General features: G+C 40.1%; 1 protein-coding gene across 1 annotated transcript; it reads left to right on the forward strand.

The window, feature by feature from the left end:
* Positions 1-1,301: 1,301 nt before the first annotated feature.
* On the forward strand, positions 1,302-3,997 carry msrb1b (methionine sulfoxide reductase B1b). Its single transcript, XM_069155347.1, has 4 exons — positions 1,302-1,483; positions 2,170-2,312; positions 2,428-2,545; positions 3,432-3,997. Exons 1-4 carry the CDS (start codon positions 1,429-1,431, stop codon positions 3,446-3,448), a joined length of 333 nt encoding a protein of 110 aa, XP_069011448.1. The 5' UTR covers positions 1,302-1,428; the 3' UTR covers positions 3,449-3,997.
* The last annotated feature ends 18,085 nt before the right edge of the window (positions 3,998-22,082 follow it).

Here is a 22,082-nt window from a genome sequence, read left to right on the forward strand (position 1 = left end):
CTGATACCACAAGGTGGTACAGTGAGTCACTGCAGTTACAGCTTGTTTTGTTTTCTAACTTCCTGCTATGATGAATGGAACTATAAACACAAGAATGGCTGAAACTTATAGCAAAAAAAAAGAAGCACATGGCTGACCTTGGAGAGTAAAGGGTCGCTATGTTTCTGGTGAATAAACAGCTGTTAATTCTAACAGAGGCAAATAGTTCATGAAGGCAGCTACTAGTTAAATGTCAGCAGTGGTCCTACCAGCGGTCATACGGGGTCCAATATCAGCATCTGCGGGGCGGTGAAGCATTAAAAACTCCATTGCGTTTGTTTGAGTAACTTCACCGATGGTCCTGTCTGTCTGTCTGTCTGTGGCTGTCCAGCCGGTGTGTCACTGAAATCTGTCCCCCATCAGATTATGTAACATGTCCAGAAATTGTTCTCCTCACTCCTCATACCTGACCAACTTTACCAACACTGTCAGTCACACAATCCCGTGTCCCTCTGAACTGAGGGCAGACTGCCTGGACGCCGTAGTGACTCACTACCGCCCCCTAATGTACAAAGAAGTGGGATTTTATTCTTACAAATTACACCTGTAATGAGAGACCCTCGAATTTGTTTATTAACTCAACTAAGTTTGGGATATGTCTTTAGCAGCTTAGAGGTCCCAGGGTTCAGACTTCAGACTTCAATATGAGCAGGCTACTAAAACCCTGAAGTACAATCTTCATATTATTTTTTTTTTAAATGTTAATTTTTCGAGTAGAACAAGTCTCCTCTTGAGGCTGAAATGAGACACACTGAGGTGACAATGTGATGGAGAGACAAATCTTGAAGCTGCTCCACAGACAGCGAATAATGGAAGAACTACTTAGAGAGTAGCAGTGGTGATGTTACAGGGATATTGGCACATTTAATGATTCTAGATCATCTTAAATTAAGTAAAACTCTGGGATATTCCTGACAAACCCACTGTTGATAGGCCTGACTGTAGGCCTGAATTAGTTTCAGAAGTGCCACCTGATGACACTACTAAAATAATGAAACTTAAATGCTCTGATTTCTAGCAATTTCCGTGTTATAGATGTTGATTTCATTCTTCAGACTCACGGGAATTACATATAGTATCCTAAATCTGTTTCCAGTCAAGTGTCTTGGGGCCAGATGTTCCCAAACTGTTCATTAACACCACCTTCAAAAACGCCTCCATAGCCGTGCACCTGCGCTCCCGTTGTCAGACACTGCCATCTAGTGGCGGCGCTGATAACAGCGGTGGGCGGAGTTCACCGTTAAATCTCCGGCCAGGTTCACTTCACACGAGAGGAGGGAAACGGGAGAGACTGTCCCGTCGTCTGTCGCCGCCGTTTGAAGAAACCCGGAGCCAGATAAAGATTGATATTTTGCCTTCAGCTGATCTGTGAAGACACCACGCCTCATCATGTCTTTCTGCCAGTTTTTCGGCGCTGAGATGTACAAGGATCATTTTAAACCAGGTGAGCCGGCGCTGACTGTTGGAAAGCAGTGATGTAACCTAAACCTCCCTTTAGTCTGGATTATGGAGGATCAAATTAACATTACATTTTTATTTTAGGCTCATTGTAGGGGTTGTTCAAGCGACTTTCTGGCTGTATAGTAAAGTATATGCATAGCAGGCTAAATATTGATCTACATGTTGTGTAACATCCCAATGACAGGACACAGCGAGAGGACATGCGATGTGACAAAATCTGCAGATATAGATACTTGATTACCTTTATTTTTTATTTCATTTAATAAATGATGTTATATATTTCACAAGGTGAAGCTTCCAGAAGAACAATAACAACAATAATCATACTCTTAACCACTCTTAAAAATTGTTGTGGTGATTATTGTAAAAAAAAAACAAGCATTAATAATTTCAAAATAAAAACCCGATTTACATTCTTGTATTTAATTCTCAATAGGTTCTCATGTAAACATCTCAGACCTTTTGTTAAGGGTTTGAACTGCAGAAGACACCTGTAGCATTAAATGTATATTCATAAACTACTTACTTTTACAGTGAATATAGATATTAACATATTTTCCTCTTCCCCTTCTGTCTCCTGCATGTTGCCATATTAGATGATGGTGAATGAGTGGCTTTTTTCAGGTTGGAAATGAATCAATGTACCAAACTTTCACTGTCCCCCTACAGGAATGTACGTGTGCTCCAAGTGTAACCATCCCCTGTTCTCCAGTCGGTCTAAATTCCCCCACTCATCTCCGTGGCCGGCTTTCACCGACACCATCAAAGAGGACAGCGTCACCAAGATGATGGAGACACTCACTGCCTACAAGGTCTGTGTCTCATCTAGGCTGAAATCACTGATTCTATAGGCCTATGTACTGTCAGGTTATGAGTCATGTAAACTTTGACAGGAGGTTAATGTGTTATGGTGTTGTGTGTACTCAGGTCCTGTGTGGAAAGTGCAGCAGCGGACTGGGCCATGAGTTTGTGAACGATGGTCCAGAGGAGGGAGTGTCACGCTTTTGAATATTCAGCCACTCGCTCAAGTTTGTCCCCAGCAAAGGTAGGACAACCACACACTGTATATGTGTGAGGCTCTGTGGGTTTACTGCTGTTTCATAACACTTTAATTTGAAAATCCCCGGCATGCAGTCCAAAAGGGTCAGTTCACCCAAATCGTAAAAACCTGCCTCCACAAACAATGCTCTGGGTTCCTCAGGACAATCCACAGACCTCAGTGTGGACACTTTTAATTGGGAACCGTTTCTGCTAAAAGTAGAAAATAATGAGGTCTGTCGACAGCGAGGTCTGTTGATTCTCTCAAAGGAAGTAGGGCATTGTTTCCAGAGAGAGATGCTGGTTTTGAGGGTGGCATGTTTTTTTCTTTTTTTATACAATCCCTTTCACTGATCACAAATAAAATTCCATTCAACTCCATAACACTGCGGCTGCTGCAGCAAATTGTGCGTAAACCTTTGTAAATAAAGACATAAAAAGTTGATTTACACTGAAAACAGACTGAAATATTTGTCCTACACTGGCAAATTTGTTTGAAAAAGTAAACTGTAAGGATGCAAATCCACTGGATGGATGTGGTTATCCATCCATGTATGTTTTTTTTTAGAAGGTACATCATACTGGATGATTTTTTTTTATGGAAAGAAATATACTAAATATTTATAGCAAGTATAGTATTTGTGTCTGAGATGAAGTGGAGGGCCAATATAAAGTTACATAAGTACCTCACTCCACTGCATTTATTCTGTTTCTGTATTTGTGTTCAACTTGTACTTTTTCTTCTCTAATGTTCTGCTGCTCCACTACAAACAAATCTATTTTTAGGATTTCACTGATGTCTAGTCTGTCTAACTGTGACTCGGCATTTTTCTGACTACACTTCGCTTGCTCGTAGCATCATTAAGTGTGTGTCTCCTCCATCTCCATCCCAGGCAAGGACGAGCAGTAAAGAGCGAGTGAGCGGTTTCCACTCCAGCTGCTGCATCTGCTGCTCGGTCTGAGTCCTGTAAACGAGTCGGGTCGGTGGGTGACGTGGACGGGGGAAAGGCCTGAGAGGGGCATCCTGTCCACTGAAGAATTTTTGACTGGACAGGTGACACAGGGACCGGACCGCACCTCGGCAAATACTCCTTTACAAAACTCTTTCTCAAATACCTCGTATTTAAATACTTGAACTCTGATCACTCAGTGGATCAGTAGATGCATGTCAGTGTAGCAAGAGTTTAAATATATACTGTAGAAAGTTGCAGCAACAGCTAAAAAGATGTCATTTAAGCAGGCTCCTGCCATTAATTGCTGCTCTGATCACTTTGACTATTTATTACATTTTACATGAAGGTATTGTATCATTTAGCCTGCTGTACTAAAACTGGGAAAGCTGAGTACGGCTACATCTGAAACTTAACTATTTATGCACTTGTCAGACCACTGTTTATTTCAAGATCATGCAATAGCAAAGAAACTATGAAAAAAACCCAATAAATTATATTTGATAGATTTTTCACTTGTCTATTATTATTTATTTGCAATAGAATACAGAAGTAGTTACGTATTTAAATTGTATGCTACAAAAATATATATATTGTACTTATTATAATAAATTTCCATACAAAACATACACTAAATGTGCACTGTATTAAGTGCACCTGTACAATCCAACACAACAACACTGCTGTAACATCTGCTGTATCTTGCCAAAGCTCTTAATAATTAATTCTTTGATTGAAACATGTAAATTAAATTAAAAGTAAAACCACTGAGGCGATAGTTTTAAGTGAGTTTAACTGAACATGAGACTGTAAAGTTGTATCTGTGTGTGGTGTGTATTCAAAACATTCTGCATTCCTAGAGATTAAACTGACCAGCAGGAATCTAAAATAGTAAATTGATCTGAACTTCCACCAAATGTAAAAGTAGAGTACCACTTACCCATCAATGCAATAGTAATAACAGCCTGGTATTATCACATTTCAATTTGTAACACTCGCTTGGGACATTTATCTGGATTGCACACTTATATTTTTGAAACTTTAAGTGCATTTTACTTTCATCACATTTTCAATAGGACTCAACAGAATAATTGTACAGTGTAAAGGATCCGAGTACTCTTTCCAATATTGTTTATTTGTCTCAAACTTTCAGGGGCAGGAGAACTGATGTTCCCTAGTTTGACCTCTAGATGGCGACATCATGCTCTGAGATCACACTCACTTGGTCTCGTCAGGTGAACTGTGACGTAAACAGTGATACCATCTATTCTCGTGTACTACAGTACCTGCATATTTTGACCGATGCATGAGCATCGACTTGCTTGATATATGAAGTCAGCCTGTGAGTGTGTGTTGCCTGGCATTAATTATTGAGTTTGGTTGCTTCGGTAACCAACAGGAGCTCGGGCGCTCTCTGTGGCCCAGCTGCAGGCCATATTCTCTGGGCTTCGGGGGTTGGCAAAGACCCTGAGGTTTAGAGGAGTAGCCTGGCCGCCTGTGAGAGACTAAGGGCTATCATTACAAAGGAAGTACAACACACACACACACACACACACACACACACACACACACACACACACACACACACATACACACACACACACACACACACACACACACACACACACACACACACACACACACACACACACACACAACACATACACACACACACATTTATACACACAAAGCTGGAAAAACATGTGTGCCAGTCGTCACGCTCCTCTTGCGCATCACGAACATGCACCACTACTCCAAAGTGAATCTCTTTCCACCTTTTGTTATCACATGCAATGATGGCTCGCACACTGCTTTCACATACACACACACACACACACACACACACACACACACATGCCAAAACACACAGAAAAAAACACGCATGTACTCAATTTTATTGGTCTCACCACAGACAAGTTAAGTTTGAAGCCTATTTTCTTTCAAAACATCACTTCTTGTAGTGTGCAATTACAAAAGGTCATCATAACATTCGTAGATGTCGTTGAACTCTCAGCATCAACAATTTTGAATATTCTGGAGCGCCACTCCAACTTCACTCCAACTTCACTTCTACTCACTGCCAAAGGTATTTCAAATGAAGTTCAGCCCTCAGAGTGGCGCAGAGGCCTGACCTTGCATTGAGGTTGTTATGGCTGAGTAAATTTCTTCTTGTGTTGTCTTGGCAGGCAAAACACTCAGCGGCTTATTCTTTCAACATGGTTTATTTGGTGGATGTTTTTTGCCGAAGCTGCCTCACTGTACTGCATTTTTTAGCATAGGTGGTCCCCTCGTAATCGAACCCACAACCTTGGCAGTGGCCGTGTTTTGCTCTGCCCGTCATACTGTACAGCAGCAACTTTGTCAGATAAGCACAAAGCAAACACAGGGAGAGGAGAATGGGATCGCTACATCAGATAACCGAGGTGAAGTCCGTAATTAAAGAGAAACGCTCCCGGTGGATCATCTTATTCCATCAGTCTGTGACATCTGGTGCATTCCAGTCGTAACTTACTTTTTTTTTAATCTACCCGTTGTACCCCAACATGTCATTTGTATTAAATTGAATTTTGCTCAGGTTTCCCACAAACGTTTTCTTCGAAATCCTCAGAGAAAATAGATGCAAAAGACGGTTGTCCTTATCATTTAGAATCAGGACTGAGACCTCAGTGAAGCTGTGCTTGTAGATCAAATCATCAACATCGTAGCACTCAATGGCAATGCTGACACGCTGATGTTTGTCTCCATCTTAGTTAGACACACAAACATGCTAACATTTGCCCAATGGTGCTACATACTCGTCAAATGTAAAGGGATGACCAGCTTTTACTCGTTTTCGGTGCAGTTTGTCTGTTTGTCAGCAGTGTCGTGAAACTTGTTGGAAGAGTGTAGCATGGGCCAAGAAAGAACCCATAAAATGTTGGAGCAGATACGAATTACGGGGCGGATCCATGAATTATTTTTCTCTTTCTTTACTGCTGCGAGATAGTTGGCCTACAAAATGCAACGTATGCTAAATCCAGTAGACAGTAGTAAAGTTCAATAGTGACAAAACATAGGCCATTCTAGACATGCAAAGACTCCACATCACAATCTAAATTCACAGGTAGCAGTAATCCTCTGGGATACAAATGGATCTGCTCAAACTTAATAAAGCGAGCGGGCGTTATGGAGATCTCAGGGATGGTGGTTTCACAGGGAAGAACTGGAACCAGTACAACAGCTGAGATGTGAGGCTCCGGCGAGGCAGAAGCACATTTTGACACCATTGTAATAGTTTTGGAAATAAATCCAGACATATCTATAGAGTGGTAGAAGGGCCACTCTTAAGCCTTCATGGAGGTCTACACTCAGTGACCTCCAACTATCAAAGTGTGTTCAAATGAATGTTTTGTACAAAAACTGACGGATTTTTTTGTTTTTCAAAATAATATTACAGTGTTTTCTCTCTTTTTCTCCTTGTTAGTCTATATATTTTTTTTCTTTTTGTAGCCTGACTAAACGTGTGCATTTCAATTAAATTATGTCATCTGTGTTTAGCTAATTATCCGCACGAAGAAAAACATGCGTCATGTAGAACTGTGCTTACATGTTTTACAAGAATTTGTCCTTTAAGTTAGATAACCTTCCCGTCAGTACTTTACAGTCCTACAGGAAACTTCAATTCAAAGGAGTGATTTAACAAAAACAAAGTGGCATCAGTCTGGACCACAAATACGTTAACTACCATACTGGTCTGAACAGCTCTGTGGTTTCGTTACAGGCTTCCTCTTGTCATTTTGTGCTCAACTACTAGACAGATACCTCAGGAGTAATTTATCTTTTCATCACTGTCATTTCTGTCTGCATGACTCACGTGCATTAAGCAACATTTTGGGTTTCTCTTTAGGCTTTCATTAACGAAATAGAAGAGACGACTGAAAAGAAGTACTTTGTCAATGCAGTGTGATCCATCTTTTTCCCCACTGAGCGTTTCTGCTCCACAAGCACAGTCCCTGTATTTTATTGAAAAATTTGTTAAACTTGACCTTATTAAAACATATCTACAATTTGCTTTAGGTATGTTATGCTAAAACAAATCTACTAGATATCACTGAGTCTTGAAATAGAGTTAACCAATGTCAGCAACAAAAAAATTCACTCCAGAAATGAGAACAGTGTTTGGTTGAATTTTCAAAAGGAAGCATTGTTTTTGTCAGAAATATAATGTTTTCCTGTGTTTAAATTCTAAGCACTAAACACTATGAACTAAAATATACAAAGAAAAGAATTTTGTGAGGACAGTAAAGGGTTAATGGTGAATCTCCTCAAACAGCAGACAGAATGCTGTTGTGTTGCACAAGCACTACTTTAACCTGGTTGACCTGAGTCATTTTAAAGACCGGGTTAATGTTTGATTCAGAGAAAGAAAATTGTCTGTATAAACATGGAAGAGCTCGATTATGCTGTATGTTACCTGCACAATATTACAAATAAAAGGGTATTCAGACACTGCTGCATCTTCTAAAAGGTCATTTCAGTGCATTTTTATGCACCTTTCCTCTTCCGTCCATTCAGGTGAATCTTCCATGAAATATGAACAGCTTAGGAAGATATCTCCTGCCACAACATGATTGAAAGGGTAAATGAAACAAAATTAGTGTATTTTATAAAAGAAAATTTTCGTCTGCAATACAAACACATTTCAGACATTCGAAACATTATTATTTTAGAAAAACATAGTGAAAGAACCTTTGTCTGACTGTTTTCCCCAGCGTAGATAAACCCCCAGAGTGTATTGGAATAGATGACTTTTCCCGTTTGTGTTTTGCATTTTTGCTCGGTTTTAGCTCCTGAGCTCCAGATCAGATAAGATGATTATTCAAAATTGTCCCATCAGTCATCGCTGCCCCTGAGCCAAGAAAACAGGTGGATGACATCATGGTTATTAAGGTATATTAGAGCCACTTGTTGTGCCAAAACACACACAAACACTAAGACACGCAGACATTTTGCTCTAGGACAGTGAAACACTATTCTCTCAAATTCAGATAAAGAGTTTGATTTAACCGTGAAACATTCAAACTGAAATGCCTCGTCTGATGGCAGAGGCTGCTACACACTGAAGAATTGACAGGAATATCCCTTTTCAGGTGTATTAAACAGAACCTGACCTGATGAAACCTCTCTGAATGACTGTATGACTGTGAAATGACCGCCTTGGGCAGCAGTAACTGTCATGGTGCCTTTGAGGCTCAGGCTTTAAGACACACTCATGCTTTTGGAATTACAGCAGTTACTGTAAGTGATGAACGTGCATGTGTCCTGTCGCTAAAACTGTGGTAAACCTGTCGCCGGTATTGTCCAATGGTCTTATATGTTGTTGATAACAACTTCCTGAACCTTCTGACTGGCAAGGATTTGATTTTGAAAACAATGGTTAAAATTCAGAGCAGGATAGGCTGAGAGAGACTGGATACTATATCTCCATAGTGCCACTAATTAGCAACTTGAACTGAGTATTTCCTGGCTGGTAAATACCTGTGTCTTCCGAACTCACATTTAAGGTCTGCTTTTATGAAGAAATTCTCAAGGCAAGTAATAACCTTGATGACATCATCAGGGTTATTTTTCTCAGACAACAAAGCTTCTCCAGAGCTTTGTCAGATGACGTTATAGGTGTTTTCACAGACTGAAAAGTACCTACATGAGTTAAACCGGTAGAGAGACCCTTTAATTTGTGTGGGCACTTTAATATTAAATTTCACTTCTGTCATCTAAACTGCTGAAATTACTGACAATTAAAAAGTCTCTCTGAATTATACCTCTCACCTCACTCTGACAACCATTTAGTAAAGTAAATCAAGAGAGGGAAAATCGCCCCTACTCGTAAAATCTGTCACCACTAGCTGTTTATTTCCAGTGTTCTGGCAGTGATAGACTTTAGTTCAGAAAAGCGCGCCTGTTAACAAAAGCTATAAATTTGTATAAAAAATGTGAAGCCATTTGAGTGAAAAGAGACGAAACGTTTCTATGACCCTTTACCGCTGAGTGAAGATTGTGTGGTGAGGAGTTAAATCACATACTGGCTGCGAACAGCATCAACCCGCAGGCAGCTACAACCAGCCATTCAGTGGAACAAGAGTCACTCAGCATCTGGGCTAAATTATGCTCCATCCCCTGCACACAGCAAATCTCCACCATCCATCTTGATGTCCTGACATGAAGTGCCTGTTGACTGCAGTGCCCAGCTCACCGGACCTGCTGTGTGTCCCCCTGGTGTCAACGGCATCCTCTCAGATCCCCGCGGACCCCACGCATGTATCCCCATACATCATACTGGGAGATCCAGAGCATCGAGCGGCTGCTCAATAAGTCAGCCCACAGGCGGCACAGACAGCAAGGTATCGACAGCTTTCAGCTCCAGATGTGATTTGAGTTAAAAATGCAACAAGGCTTTACTGACTTATTGTCTTTCTTCCTGGATATCTCACGATGGCTCTGACTCTCAAAGGACTGGGCAGTATATGTTATGTGTCTGTATATATATAATGTCCTGGCGGCTCATACTCTATATACCGCTACACTATTCTGCAGTATTTCTGAGTTTGTGTTTCAGATGTACACCAGTTTCATTTTAGCAGTCTAGAAAAGTGAAGCTTTGGGCAGTTTGAATGTGCAGTTGAGATTAACTACTTTATGCAAAGTGTCACCCAGTTATGTCTAAAGGCATAATTAGGGCCCGAGCACCGATGGTGCGAAAGCCCTATTGTTATCCAAGCAATTATTATGATTCTCCGTAAACAACTGCATTTTTGGAGGCTTTATCATATTAAAAACCTGATGGTACACCCATCTCTCCCAGCAAAAATTTTGTTGTTTTAGTGGAGTTGCGAGTGGGGGTGGCCAAATGGCTCGCTAGCTCCCCCTAAACAGATGCCAGATTTCATAATTTGGATGATTTTTTCAAAGTCATTATAAAGGTGAGAATTGAACCCCCAACCCTTTTACTGAGAGGCAACAGTGCTAACCATTGCACCACCAATCTTCCCAGGTGATGGTCTGCATTGTGACAAATCTTTGGCTCACCCCAACCTATAACTCCGTCCACAAATATTCATTCAAATGCGACCAAAATTGCCGCAGATATTCTTTGGATAGTAGATATATGTGTTTTCAAGGGGGTCTGAAGTGATATTAAATATCTTCCTGTAATGTGTAGTGTATGCAAAACTTTTTCAATTTCTCCAAACGTTTTAACTTCACTAAAAGTTGAATCACCATCAACAGGCCGAGGTGGAATCTGAACCATTAATAGCAACCTGGGTGAAGTAGAATCTTTTACCTGTTGAGTTAACCAGACTGTCGGTTGAGTCACTGGAAGCTCTGAGTGAACTCCGTGAAACTCTTTCTCCTGCGGCTCCTCCTCCAACGCCGTAGATAGTCCTGTGGTCTACGACGCCAACTCCGAGCTAGAAACGATCTCATGAAGACACGGGTTCGAGCCCCGCCAAGGTAACACACATGGTTCACGGGTTACCCGCCGAGGTAACGCGCAAGGTTCACGGTTTACCCGCCGAGGTAACGCGCAAGGTTCACGGTTTACCCGCTGAGGTAACGTGCAAGGTTCACGGTTTACCCGCTGAGGTAACACGCAAGGTTCACAATTTACCCGCCGAGGTAACACACAAGGTTCAAGGTTTACTGAGGGCCCCTTAATAAGCCTCACGGTTCACAGAGAGCAAATCCCTCTAAGGGTAAGGCACGTGGTTCACAGAGGGCAAGTCCCTCTAAGGGTAAGCCACAAAGGTTCAGTTTTGTACATGCAATCATATTAATACCAAACCAAAGGTCAACAATACAAAACTAAAAAAAAAAATTCAAAAAGTGACTTTTTTTTTAATATATATTTCGGACATGATATAGTATGACACAGTGGTGTTAGAGCAGTTGCTCAGTGAGAAGTAACTTGAGGCATGCATGTCAGTTCAGAAAAAGGTTATACTCTAAAAACTCATGAAAAGTCATCCAAAATATCCAAAATATGTTGTCCAAAATATTCAAAGAAAAGTCATACTATAGCATGTCGTCCAAAAAGTGACCCAAAATTCATTTTTGTATAGAGTATAGAGTATATAGTATAGACTGTAGAGTATAGAGTATAGAGTATAGACTATAGAGTATAGAGTATATAGTATAGACTATAGAGTATAGAGTATAGAGTATAGAGTATAGAGTATAGAGTATAGAGTATATAGTATAGAGTATAGAGTATAGAGTATATAGTATAGACTATAGAGTATAGAGTATAGACTATAGAGTATAGAGTATAGAGTATATAGTATTGCCAGGGCGATGCGGCTAAGTTTGATGTTTCGCACAGAAACACACAGAAAGTTGATGTTTAAGATCAAACGATGCTCCAAACCTCATGAAACTTGCGTCAGGCACCAACTTTCATGAGTTTTTAAAGATGTTAAAGCCGCCAAAAAAAAAAGCCTTTTTTTTTTTTTTTTTTAAAGAAGAATAAGGAACAAGATCGAGAAAAAAATAAAACTGCAAGCGGGAATATGCCGACCCTCGCGTACTGCATGTCGGGGAGCCGGCGGCCCCGACCCGGTGGATCCCCGACGTGCAGCTGCGAGGGCCCGCATATCACTGCTTGCAGTTTTAATTACATCTGTTTCAACCGGCCATACTTGAAGGCTACGTGAAAACTCTGCCATCACGGAGGGAGAGAGGCAGTAATCGCTCAAAATGGGGATGAGGGTGCACACTCTCAGACATCCTTTACTCAAAGGTTTTCAAGGTGTGTTTGTACACATGAAAACTGACAGGAGCATTTGTGTGTCAAATGAAAAAAAAGAAGTTCAAACCTTGTTTACCTCCTCACCTGCACACATATTACACATGGGCATGCTTGTCAAATTGTCAAAAGAGGGGGATTCAGGCACTGTAGTCTATGACAGTGCAGTAAGCACTTAACTCAAAGCATACTGACACCTTAACACCTTCAGCATTACTATCTATAAATAATCTATTGATGCTTTTCAATTTCTCAATTTTACAACATGTTGTACGACAACCAACCATTAAATCACCCATTGGTTTTCGAATTGCGTTTTTAGAGTTTGTCAATTCGCCCACCTGCAGAAACCCGACTGCACCTCCGGCATGTCAATCAAACAGACACGCCACTAAACATACCGCTTTTTGGGGCCTAATATCTAATTATGATGGGATTATTTTCAGATTAACCCCCAGAAAACGAATAAGGAGTGACTTCAGCGATTGACATCATTATGGCTTGTAGAAAAAAATATGCTGACTTTGTATTTCATTCGAGAAGTTGAATGGGAGCCTGCGGAGCCCGATCCTTTTTGGAGCCAACCTCGAGCGCAGTTTAAGGCACTTCCGCATTGGCCTCACTTTTCAGACCCGGAAGCTACATCCACTTTTATATACAGTCTACAGCAGGGGTCTTCAACATTTTTCAAGCCAAGGACCCTCAAACTGATAAAGAGATGGAGCAGGGACCCCCTACTATATATATTGTATAAAATTGTGTTTTATATTAAACTGGAGGAGTGCAGGAGGCTTGGAGGGACAGGTCCAGGCTAGTCTCACTCTGTGAGTGAACCGGTGCCCAGCTTAAGAGAGCTCCTGTGTGTCACTGAATGTGTGCATTTCTGACTGAAAGATAACATCTTCTGCCTCCATTTATCCATTCGCTATAATATATTGGATTCAAGTTAATGTGTATTTAAAGACAATTAAATGTGTGGAAAAAAACAAATTGAAAAAAAAATGAAAAATTGCCTAATTAACCAAAGATTTCACGGACCCCCTGCAGTATTATCTGGAGAGACCAAGGCACGGTTTCTGGAAATAAACATTTCTGTTAGGCCATTTGAGCACTATAAATAAAGTTTCATTCACCTCCACTGTGCTGAGTGGCAATCAGAAATATAAAAACAAATGGAGAATATCCACACTGGAAAAAGGGAAAGTTTTGATCCTGCTTTGTAATAATGAGGCCAGAAATCTGTCTTCAAATTCACACATCTCAAAACCTGGGCAAATAAAAAGCTGCTGTATCTGCATAGCTGACTTCTAGAGCTAAGTTTAGTTTTAGTCTTTAGTGAATTGACCCTTTTAAAGACATACATCAGAAAACAGACATAGATAGAGTATGAGTTTATACAAAGTTTACACTGATGTGCTTCATGGCATGTCTGGCAGCAGCAGGTAGAAGCACATCCAGGTTTCGAGCTCCATCTGTCCAATAACAACCATCTGATTTGCCTCCTGAGCTACATTTCTTCTTCACCATCTATTACTTCCAACATGGCTTCATACTGTTTGTAAACATCGGCTCTGAGTGCTGCTGTCTGACTGCGTTATCTTCAATCCGATTGCAGATAACAGAGAAACACAGCGACCGGCTTCAAAGCAGCTGAGCTCCCCGAGCCGGAGCAACGCACACTCCAAAACTATTTAATCAGGCACTTTTCTCCTGGCTTCTGCTGCAGACCTGGAACTGTGATATACTCTGTAGTGTGTGTGCGTGTGTGTGTGTGTGTGTGTGTGTGTGTGTGTGTGTGTGTGTGTGTGTGTGTGTGTGTGGTAGTAGTGGTTAAGGGGGTTATGTTTGTTTAGGCTGCACGTCTCTCAGTGGGTCAAACTCAGACTCATAGAGGTTCAGTGTAATTCTGTGGTGAAGCTGCTGAAGATCTTACAAGTTGTCTAAGTTTTTCTGAGGCTCCTCGTGCTCCAGCTCATTGATTTCTGCAGCTTAAATAGTGAAAATAAAAGCCTGTAAGTCATATTGATTATATTTCTGAAAAGCTTTATTGAAAACTCAGACATCACACAAAGGCCATGTTGGAGACCAGTGCGGGCATTAGTCATTTTTATTTAGTCCCTGGGTAGTAGGCCGACCTATCAGATGGTCTTCCAGTGTGTCGTGTCTCCATATTTACAGTCCAGCTTCTGATATATCATCCTCCGCTGTGGAATTTCATTGCAGAGAGAAGAACTGACCAGAATGATTATAGGCCGGTTTTTACTGCATGAATGACATCATGACCGTAGATCATGGAACGGTATGGTTTTGGAAATCCTCTGCACACGGCACCGTAAATCGCATTGGAGCTGTAGCGTGCAGGCCAAGATTTTAGACTGGATTTGATGCGGAGAGAAGTGAAAGGTCAACGAAGGGATTCAAGAACTCACAGACACACACATGAAATACATTCACGTAGCCTGGGAGTCGGGAGGAGTGGCTGCCGTGTGGCTTTAATCTGAACCTTTTACAGGGTGGTCTTATTACTTTGAGTTACACCTGTCAGATAACCTATCAGAGAGGCTGATTGTTTACTGCTGTCCAGTGCAGCTCGGATCGGCTGATCCCTCTGTTGTCATTAATGGCTCCTGACGTCACCTCTAACTTCAATCCTGTGTTTTGTTCTTGACTGTTTTAATTTGTTTTTGTCCAACGTTGTGAGTCCTTGCTGACAAGTAAATGAGTTTTTTCATTGTATGGCACAACTCAACTCAGCTCGACTCTACTCACTTTTTGTAGTAGCTATCTTTCTGAAATTCGTTTGTAGATACTGCAGATGGTTCTGCCTCAGTGTAGCTGGTTGTCATAGCAATGCCGTATGAAAGCATGATGTCATCCTCAACGCGACACACACGCTCACTGGGTCCTTTTGCCAGCAACCGAACATATACGTCAAAACCTCCCCCGCAATGACCATGGTGTGGTTTTGTGGGGTGCCATTCATTGAGTAGTCCAGTAATTAAAAACATTTTGGCCGCTATAGTAACTTGGTTTGCAGGTTTGTGGACGAAGTCCCATGTCACGCAATGATGATGCAGGGGGGATTTCTGTGATGGCTCACTTTGACCGCTCAGCTCGCCTGGAAGCTTGTCAGAAGAGAAGTGATATAAAAAAAAAAAAGTTCCAGGTACTATGCATAACTTTTGCCTAATGGAAAAACAAAAAAAGTCACGTAGAATCGAGTCGAGGTGAATCATAACATTTGGTAGAAAAGCAGCTTTAGTTTAGCTGGAAAGCATCTCAGCACATTTACTCAAGTAGTATACTTACAAAGACTGTTTGACATTTTGTGAAATACAATTATTTGCATTGTTGCCAAATGTCAGATGAAACAGTTGACGAAACCACATTGTAATGTTTGATTGGTAAATTTGAACAGACAAGTTAAGTTAAGCTAACAGTTGGCTGTCCTGCAGGTTCATATTAAGACTGGTATCACTCTTCTCAAATATTCCGTAAGAAATCCTCCAACTGTACTTCCCAATATGTTAATCTATTATTTTAAGACGGTGAAATTTGTCTTACTAAAGGATCATATTTAACTAAATAAAAACCTGCATTAAAGACTTTTTGAAGGAACTTGACATCTTAAATGTCTATTAGGAAATCAATCAGGAAAGAAGCAGCATTTTTTCAAACCTTCTTATTTAAAAAAAGATTTTGTTCCAGAAGATTATATTTTAAGGCTTTGTAAATTGCAGTAGTAACTCATTTTATAATAACTCCTCATCTGCTGAGTGGGACCTTTTCCAGCCACTTTCCATCAAGAGAAATGTCAGATGTCGAGAGATAAGCTGATTTCTCTCCAAGTTGTTTTGTCTGAATGTCAACACTGCGTGACACACCTGAAGCCTTATCTCATCCTGTATTGTTACTCTAACAGGGTTGTGAATGGGCCCAAAATGCTGGGAGCGTGAAATTGGTCAACATGCTGTCAACAGAGCTCAAGAGATCATTACAGATTTTCCCCAATCCTATTACAGAGAGTACATTTATAATGACTGAATGAGACTCCAAATATTTGTCTTCGTGTAAAACCAGAATATTTCCACAAAGCAGGGACCATCTGAAGTTCATTTGTTCCCCTTCAGTTTTTCTCTTAAACCCAGAGGCTGTTTCTTTTTCACAGTTTATACAATCAAGTTTACAAAATCAAGAACTAATCAGAGGAGAAATAAACAAGTAAAACGCTGATACCGCTTCATTTAAACAGGAGAAAATTGAGTTTTTAACAACGATAATGGCCACTGTTTGACCACAATGCACTGCAGTAAAAGTCTAAGCACGATAAGATAGTCAGGTATCAGGTTGGGTGTCACTGCTGCTCTCGCTTTTCCTCTCTGTAATGAATCTGCTTTAAACTGGTAAACAGTTTTTATGATTGCCCTCTGATTTCCTCGTGTCACACAGTGAGCCAGCAGTCATGTGCAGGCATGCCTGGCACTTTACGTGCCTTCTTTATTCCTCTATTGAAAACAGTTTTCTAGCAGCAAGCTCATAGCCACACCCATGTGATAATGTACAATGCTGCCGTGCCCTATACTTACCCAGCTCACCGCAGAGCTCTGCCCTGCAGTTATGGCTGAGAGTATGGCCCTGCCACTGGCTTTCGCACAACACACAGACTCCCTGCGCACAGATGCTGAGACTGCACGGACGGACTCTCCCATTGGTTGGTGTCTCAGCTTTGTTTGTGTGTAAAGTTTTCTTGGAGACATCTTTGGTGCTGAGCACAAATTTCTGCAGTGTTTTCTGAATGAGAGTTTGTCCTGTGCTTGCAGTAGCCTTTTCTTCCATGGATTCTTGTTGTTGTTGTTGTTGATGGGGTAAGGGGTGCACCCAGAACAATCCATTTTTAAGGTGACTTGGAACAACAACCTGTAACAGCAGGGGGTAAAGCACAGATATACTGTATATTGTATTGCTGGGGCTCCAATAACATTTACCCCATAGATGCCCATTATATAGGAAAAATCTGTAAGTGTTTTTGGTCCTGAGAGGATGAATCCTAATGACATTGGTGAACCCCTGACTTTTTATCTAGTGCCACCATGAGGTTGATCATTATTGTTTGGAGTGAAATATCTAAAAAAGACTATATTGTAGATTAATTTGTACCATGACATTTGTACAGACATTCATTTTCTCCACAGGATGAACTGTAATACCTTTGCTGATCCAAATCTAGCACAACCATCAAATTCTTAACAATAATTAACCTTAAAGCAAGCCATAACAACAGGGAATGAAAAACAAGTTAACAAACAGCCAAACTGGCAGCGGAAAATGTTGTCTACTCCACATGACGTCAAAATAACAGTCATTGAATCAAAACGTTTCCTGTGTCATGCTTTCGGGCCCTCTGACCTGAACTGACACAAAACAATGTATTTGCATGGACGTAGACTGTTTATTGGAGTATCTCATTTGTGTGCAAATAATAAGCAGTAATCAGTCAAATATTTATCATACTTACGGGTACACTAAATAACCAGATTTCCCTGTGTTCTTTGTAAATGCTGGTGTCTGGGTGTCTGGGTGTGGGTGTGTGTGTGTGTGTGTGTGTGTGTGTGTGTGTGTGTGTGTGTGTGTGTGTGTGCGCGTGTGTGTGTGTGTGTGTTGGTCCCAGACACATTCCATCCAGGTGAGTTAACAGGCCATCTGAAGAGCAGCTCTTCAGTAGCTTGTCACATGTATTGTCTCTTCAGTGAACCACTACGATACTGGTACAATGTTCCGTATCCTCCTGGGGGACAATGACTACAACGCCCTTCTGGACAACTTGAGAAGGCTGGTGTATTCACTCTGACCTGAGAGAAACACTAAAACAGAAAGCTGTTTAAAAAGACACACAAAGCAGAATACAGGCATTGGTTGAACAGAAACTTGTCTCAGGGAAATCTTTGAAATGCCATCGTTAACTGTTGCAGACATTTTTTTTTTATATTCAGTAACATGAGTTGGTCTCGTGTGATAACAGGGAACGATCCTGGAAGTATCAGCAGGGAACACGTGAAACAGATCCCGTCTTTGAAGCAGCCGCCGCAGGTCATCGCAGGGACTCTGTACAGCTGTCCGCCTTCCCACAGACACAGACCTTACAGAGGTGGGGAGGAATTCAACACAGACGTTGTCACTCACAGACACAGGTGTGTGTGTGTGTGTGTGTGTGTGTGTGTGTGTGTGTGTGTGTGTGTGTGTGTGTGTGTGTGTGTGTGTGTGTGAGAGAGTGGGAATACATTTTGTTCAGTTGTTCCTCTGTGAACTGTTAAAGTGAAAGTTCCCAAACAGTAGACTGTCAATACAGTACGGGGCTGTGATGGGCGCCTTAATACATACAGTAACACACATTGCAGATCTGATGGTGTGTTTTTGTCCATAGATACAACATAGTTGGTAATAGTCCTCAATTTTCTTCTTTGTGTTTAACATTTTATTTATACAATTATGATTTGATAATTATTGGAATACAGTTTTGTCTCCCGGCCCTGGCAATTATGTACACCAAAAAAAAACTAAAAACAAGTAGCCTTCATAAAAACATAAATAGATTTTCTTTTTAGGAAAATGAAAATGGTCCAATTCACATAAGACAAAATAAACAGTTCGATTTAAGTTGTGACTTTTTACCATCTGTTTCATAAAAATAAACAAATCAGACCATATGCCATAAAAATGTATAATTTCTGTGAGAACAATAACCACAAAATGGAGCCGCACACCAAACCACAAACTAAGTTCTGGTTTGATCGTCTCTAAAATCCTCCATGATAATAAAATGAATATCTTTGTGAGACATTGGGGTGCAGCTTGGGTTTTGGGAAATACTGGTCGACAATTGCTCCATTTTCTGACATTTTAAAGACCAAACAACGAATCGGTTAAATGAGAAAATAATCGACCAATTAATCAATAATAAAAATAATAGTTTTTTGCTGCCTAAGTGCAATTTATGTTTAATTGCCTCATAGTTAAAGACTCTTTAAAAACATATTTAAATGCGCTGAACAGTTTGTTTTGATTATAACAATATACTTATTTTAATAGGCCTATTAATAGTAGACAGAGATACATTCAATCCCTGCTAAGTTGTTTAACAGAAAGTTACTGTTGTAAAAATAAACTAGAAAGCTAAAAGAACACATATCTGTTTGTAGAATTGCTTTCTCCTTGTCATTTTTAAAGATTGTTCGAAGGCAACAAGCCCCGTACCAACTTATCTTGCAGACAAACAAATATGATCCTCTTGAGCGTAAAATGATCAGAACCAGATTCTTCAAATGAACTATACCGAAGAGATGACCACTCTATGGCATACATTAAACAACACAAAGCAAGCCCACATTATTGATCACTTGACAACAGAGTGGCACGTCTCCGATTGTTTTTTAACATCACAGCAGATCAATATGGAGGAGTGCTCGAAGAGTACAGAAGGGTAAATGATGTCTTCTCTGTTTAGAGACTAGGAAATTGACATGCTGCCAGGTTGGAGGAGGCTCGGGGTCGATAGATATTGTCATCCCCTTCAGATTTTTCATCCATATGGACATGCTGCCATGTAGCACCTCACTTATGTTTCAGGATATAAGGTGAAGGTGCCAATATTCTGTGATTTATACTGTAACATATAATGTCAAAAACTATTTTAGGAAAATGGTTTTAGTATCCAGCAACATCCATCTCCGAACAATCTCTGACATTGGAGACTCATATTATAGGTTTGGTATTTAAACTTGTCCTCAGTCCACATCAGCAGGATAACTCTGCACATTTAGTAGAACTGGAAAGTATCTGTGTCATTCATCAAGCATAATGTTAAACACTGTTTGTTTTAATGAAGAAATACCACATACTATGGTATAATAGGCAGTGAAATGTTCAAATTATAAGGCCAACGACAGACAGATTCAGGCTGGAGCTGCGTTGCATGTGGTTTCTGGGTTTTGGAGCTTGTCTGTCTGTCTCTCCTGTGATGGATCTTTTCCTGTACAATTATTAATCTTACTTATTACATATTCTTTGTTTCTGTGGAGTTGACACCAAAACCTGACTTGACACCGGTGTTTTCTTTAAGGTTTTTGGCTTCCTTTACTCCCCTTTCCACTTTACTTGGATTACATATAAACCTTAATGTAAAGAAATGCTATGTATATTTGGACAATTATTCCCAGAATTCATATTCACCTGTAGAAAAAGCCCATGAAATGCATTTAAGAGTACCAGTGAAACAGCATTTACATTCTCCAGGGCAACAAACGTAACATCAAGAGGTCTTTTTCATCAGTTTTTTTATACTGCCTGCCATCTAACTGGTCCATATGGAACTATTTCAGTGACATGTTTTATTGAGACACTTACTTTCCGCCATAAAGTCAGTGATTACTTGAGGCCATACTGCCATTAAAAATGTAGTAAGTAAATGTTAAAAAGGCTACCATTGATAAAAACAAAATTGTCTGAAATATACTGCCGTAGAAGGATGTTCTGTTAAAAAATGTTTTTTGCTCATTATGTGACGGTTTAATTTAATGAAGAGTGTAATGGGACACGTGACTTAAGTTAACTTAAGGGCATAACAGTGGCATTGTGGGTAAGAACCAACATGAATGCTAAGTAAACATATACAGCTCCAAGCAAACCTTACTCTGCACGTATACACGGCAGTGATTTCACCAATAATTGAAAAGTAAATTATGCACACTCAAAGCTCCCGATGCAGTTCATTCATTAACACCACAACATCAGTGACGTTTGGAGCACATTCCTCATTTTCAGTGTTCTTAGTAAATGAACTGCATTGGGAGATTTGACTGTGCATCATTTACTTATGATGAGTGTCCTTTGTTCACTTTGACATTTAATTAATGATAAAAAAATAAATAAATCTGTAATAGTTTTGATTTAAATTATCCACATTTCCAATGCAGCACCTGATAGGTCAACCTCAATGCCCCCAAAACCCTCGACACTCACAGCTGAGACTGTTGAGGCTGCTGCATCCTCTGCTGGGGTGAGTATCTTTGTCATTTTTGTAGTTTTTACGGTGTCTGCTGACAAAAAGAGAGAGACAAAATAAATCTTCAAAATACATCAGTATTATTTTTTTGGACTAGCACTGCAACACTTGTTGTAACAGACACTGTTAAGATCCTTCTTTTTTTTACAACAGGTGTTTTGATTTTGACATTAAGATAAAATATGAAACAAAATATGGCAACATATTTTTTTGTTTAGCAGAAAAAAGAAGTCGTCCAACAACACATTAAAACTGCACCAAAATAATCACTGAGCAAATAAAAGTTGTCTTCATCTGTTAAGTGCTGAAAGACCTTTAGGAGCATAGATCACAATTTATACTTGAAAGTAACTTCTTATTGTATTTTAAAAAGGGACAAAATTTTAAGTAAATTATCTGGTGGATTGGACAAACCTTCAAATCCTGAAGTAACAGTGAAGCCACAAATTTGATATTTTATTAAAGGTATACTGTTTATTTCTATATTTTTAAAGCTCACCATGCGTTAATGTGATGATCAACATTGAGCATTTTTCAAGTTGCTGTTTTTATAGTCTTTTCAGTGCAACAGTACACCTCCAGTACGTACACAAATATCACAGAGATCCAGACATTTTATCTGTCTGTGTCACTGCTGAAAATATCATGCGTGTCCTTAGGCTTTTTTGGCAAGATGAAAGAACAAAGACTTCCCACAGACATGTGAATCCAAAATCCTGTGTTAGGGGGGGGGGGAAATAGTAATATTTTCTGT

Source organism: Embiotoca jacksoni, unplaced genomic scaffold, assembly GCF_022577435.1.
Source record: "Embiotoca jacksoni isolate LCO1_2020_lvr unplaced genomic scaffold, fEmbJac1.0.p SCAF_20, whole genome shotgun sequence".
Classification (NCBI taxonomy): Eukaryota; Metazoa; Chordata; class Actinopteri; family Embiotocidae; genus Embiotoca; species Embiotoca jacksoni.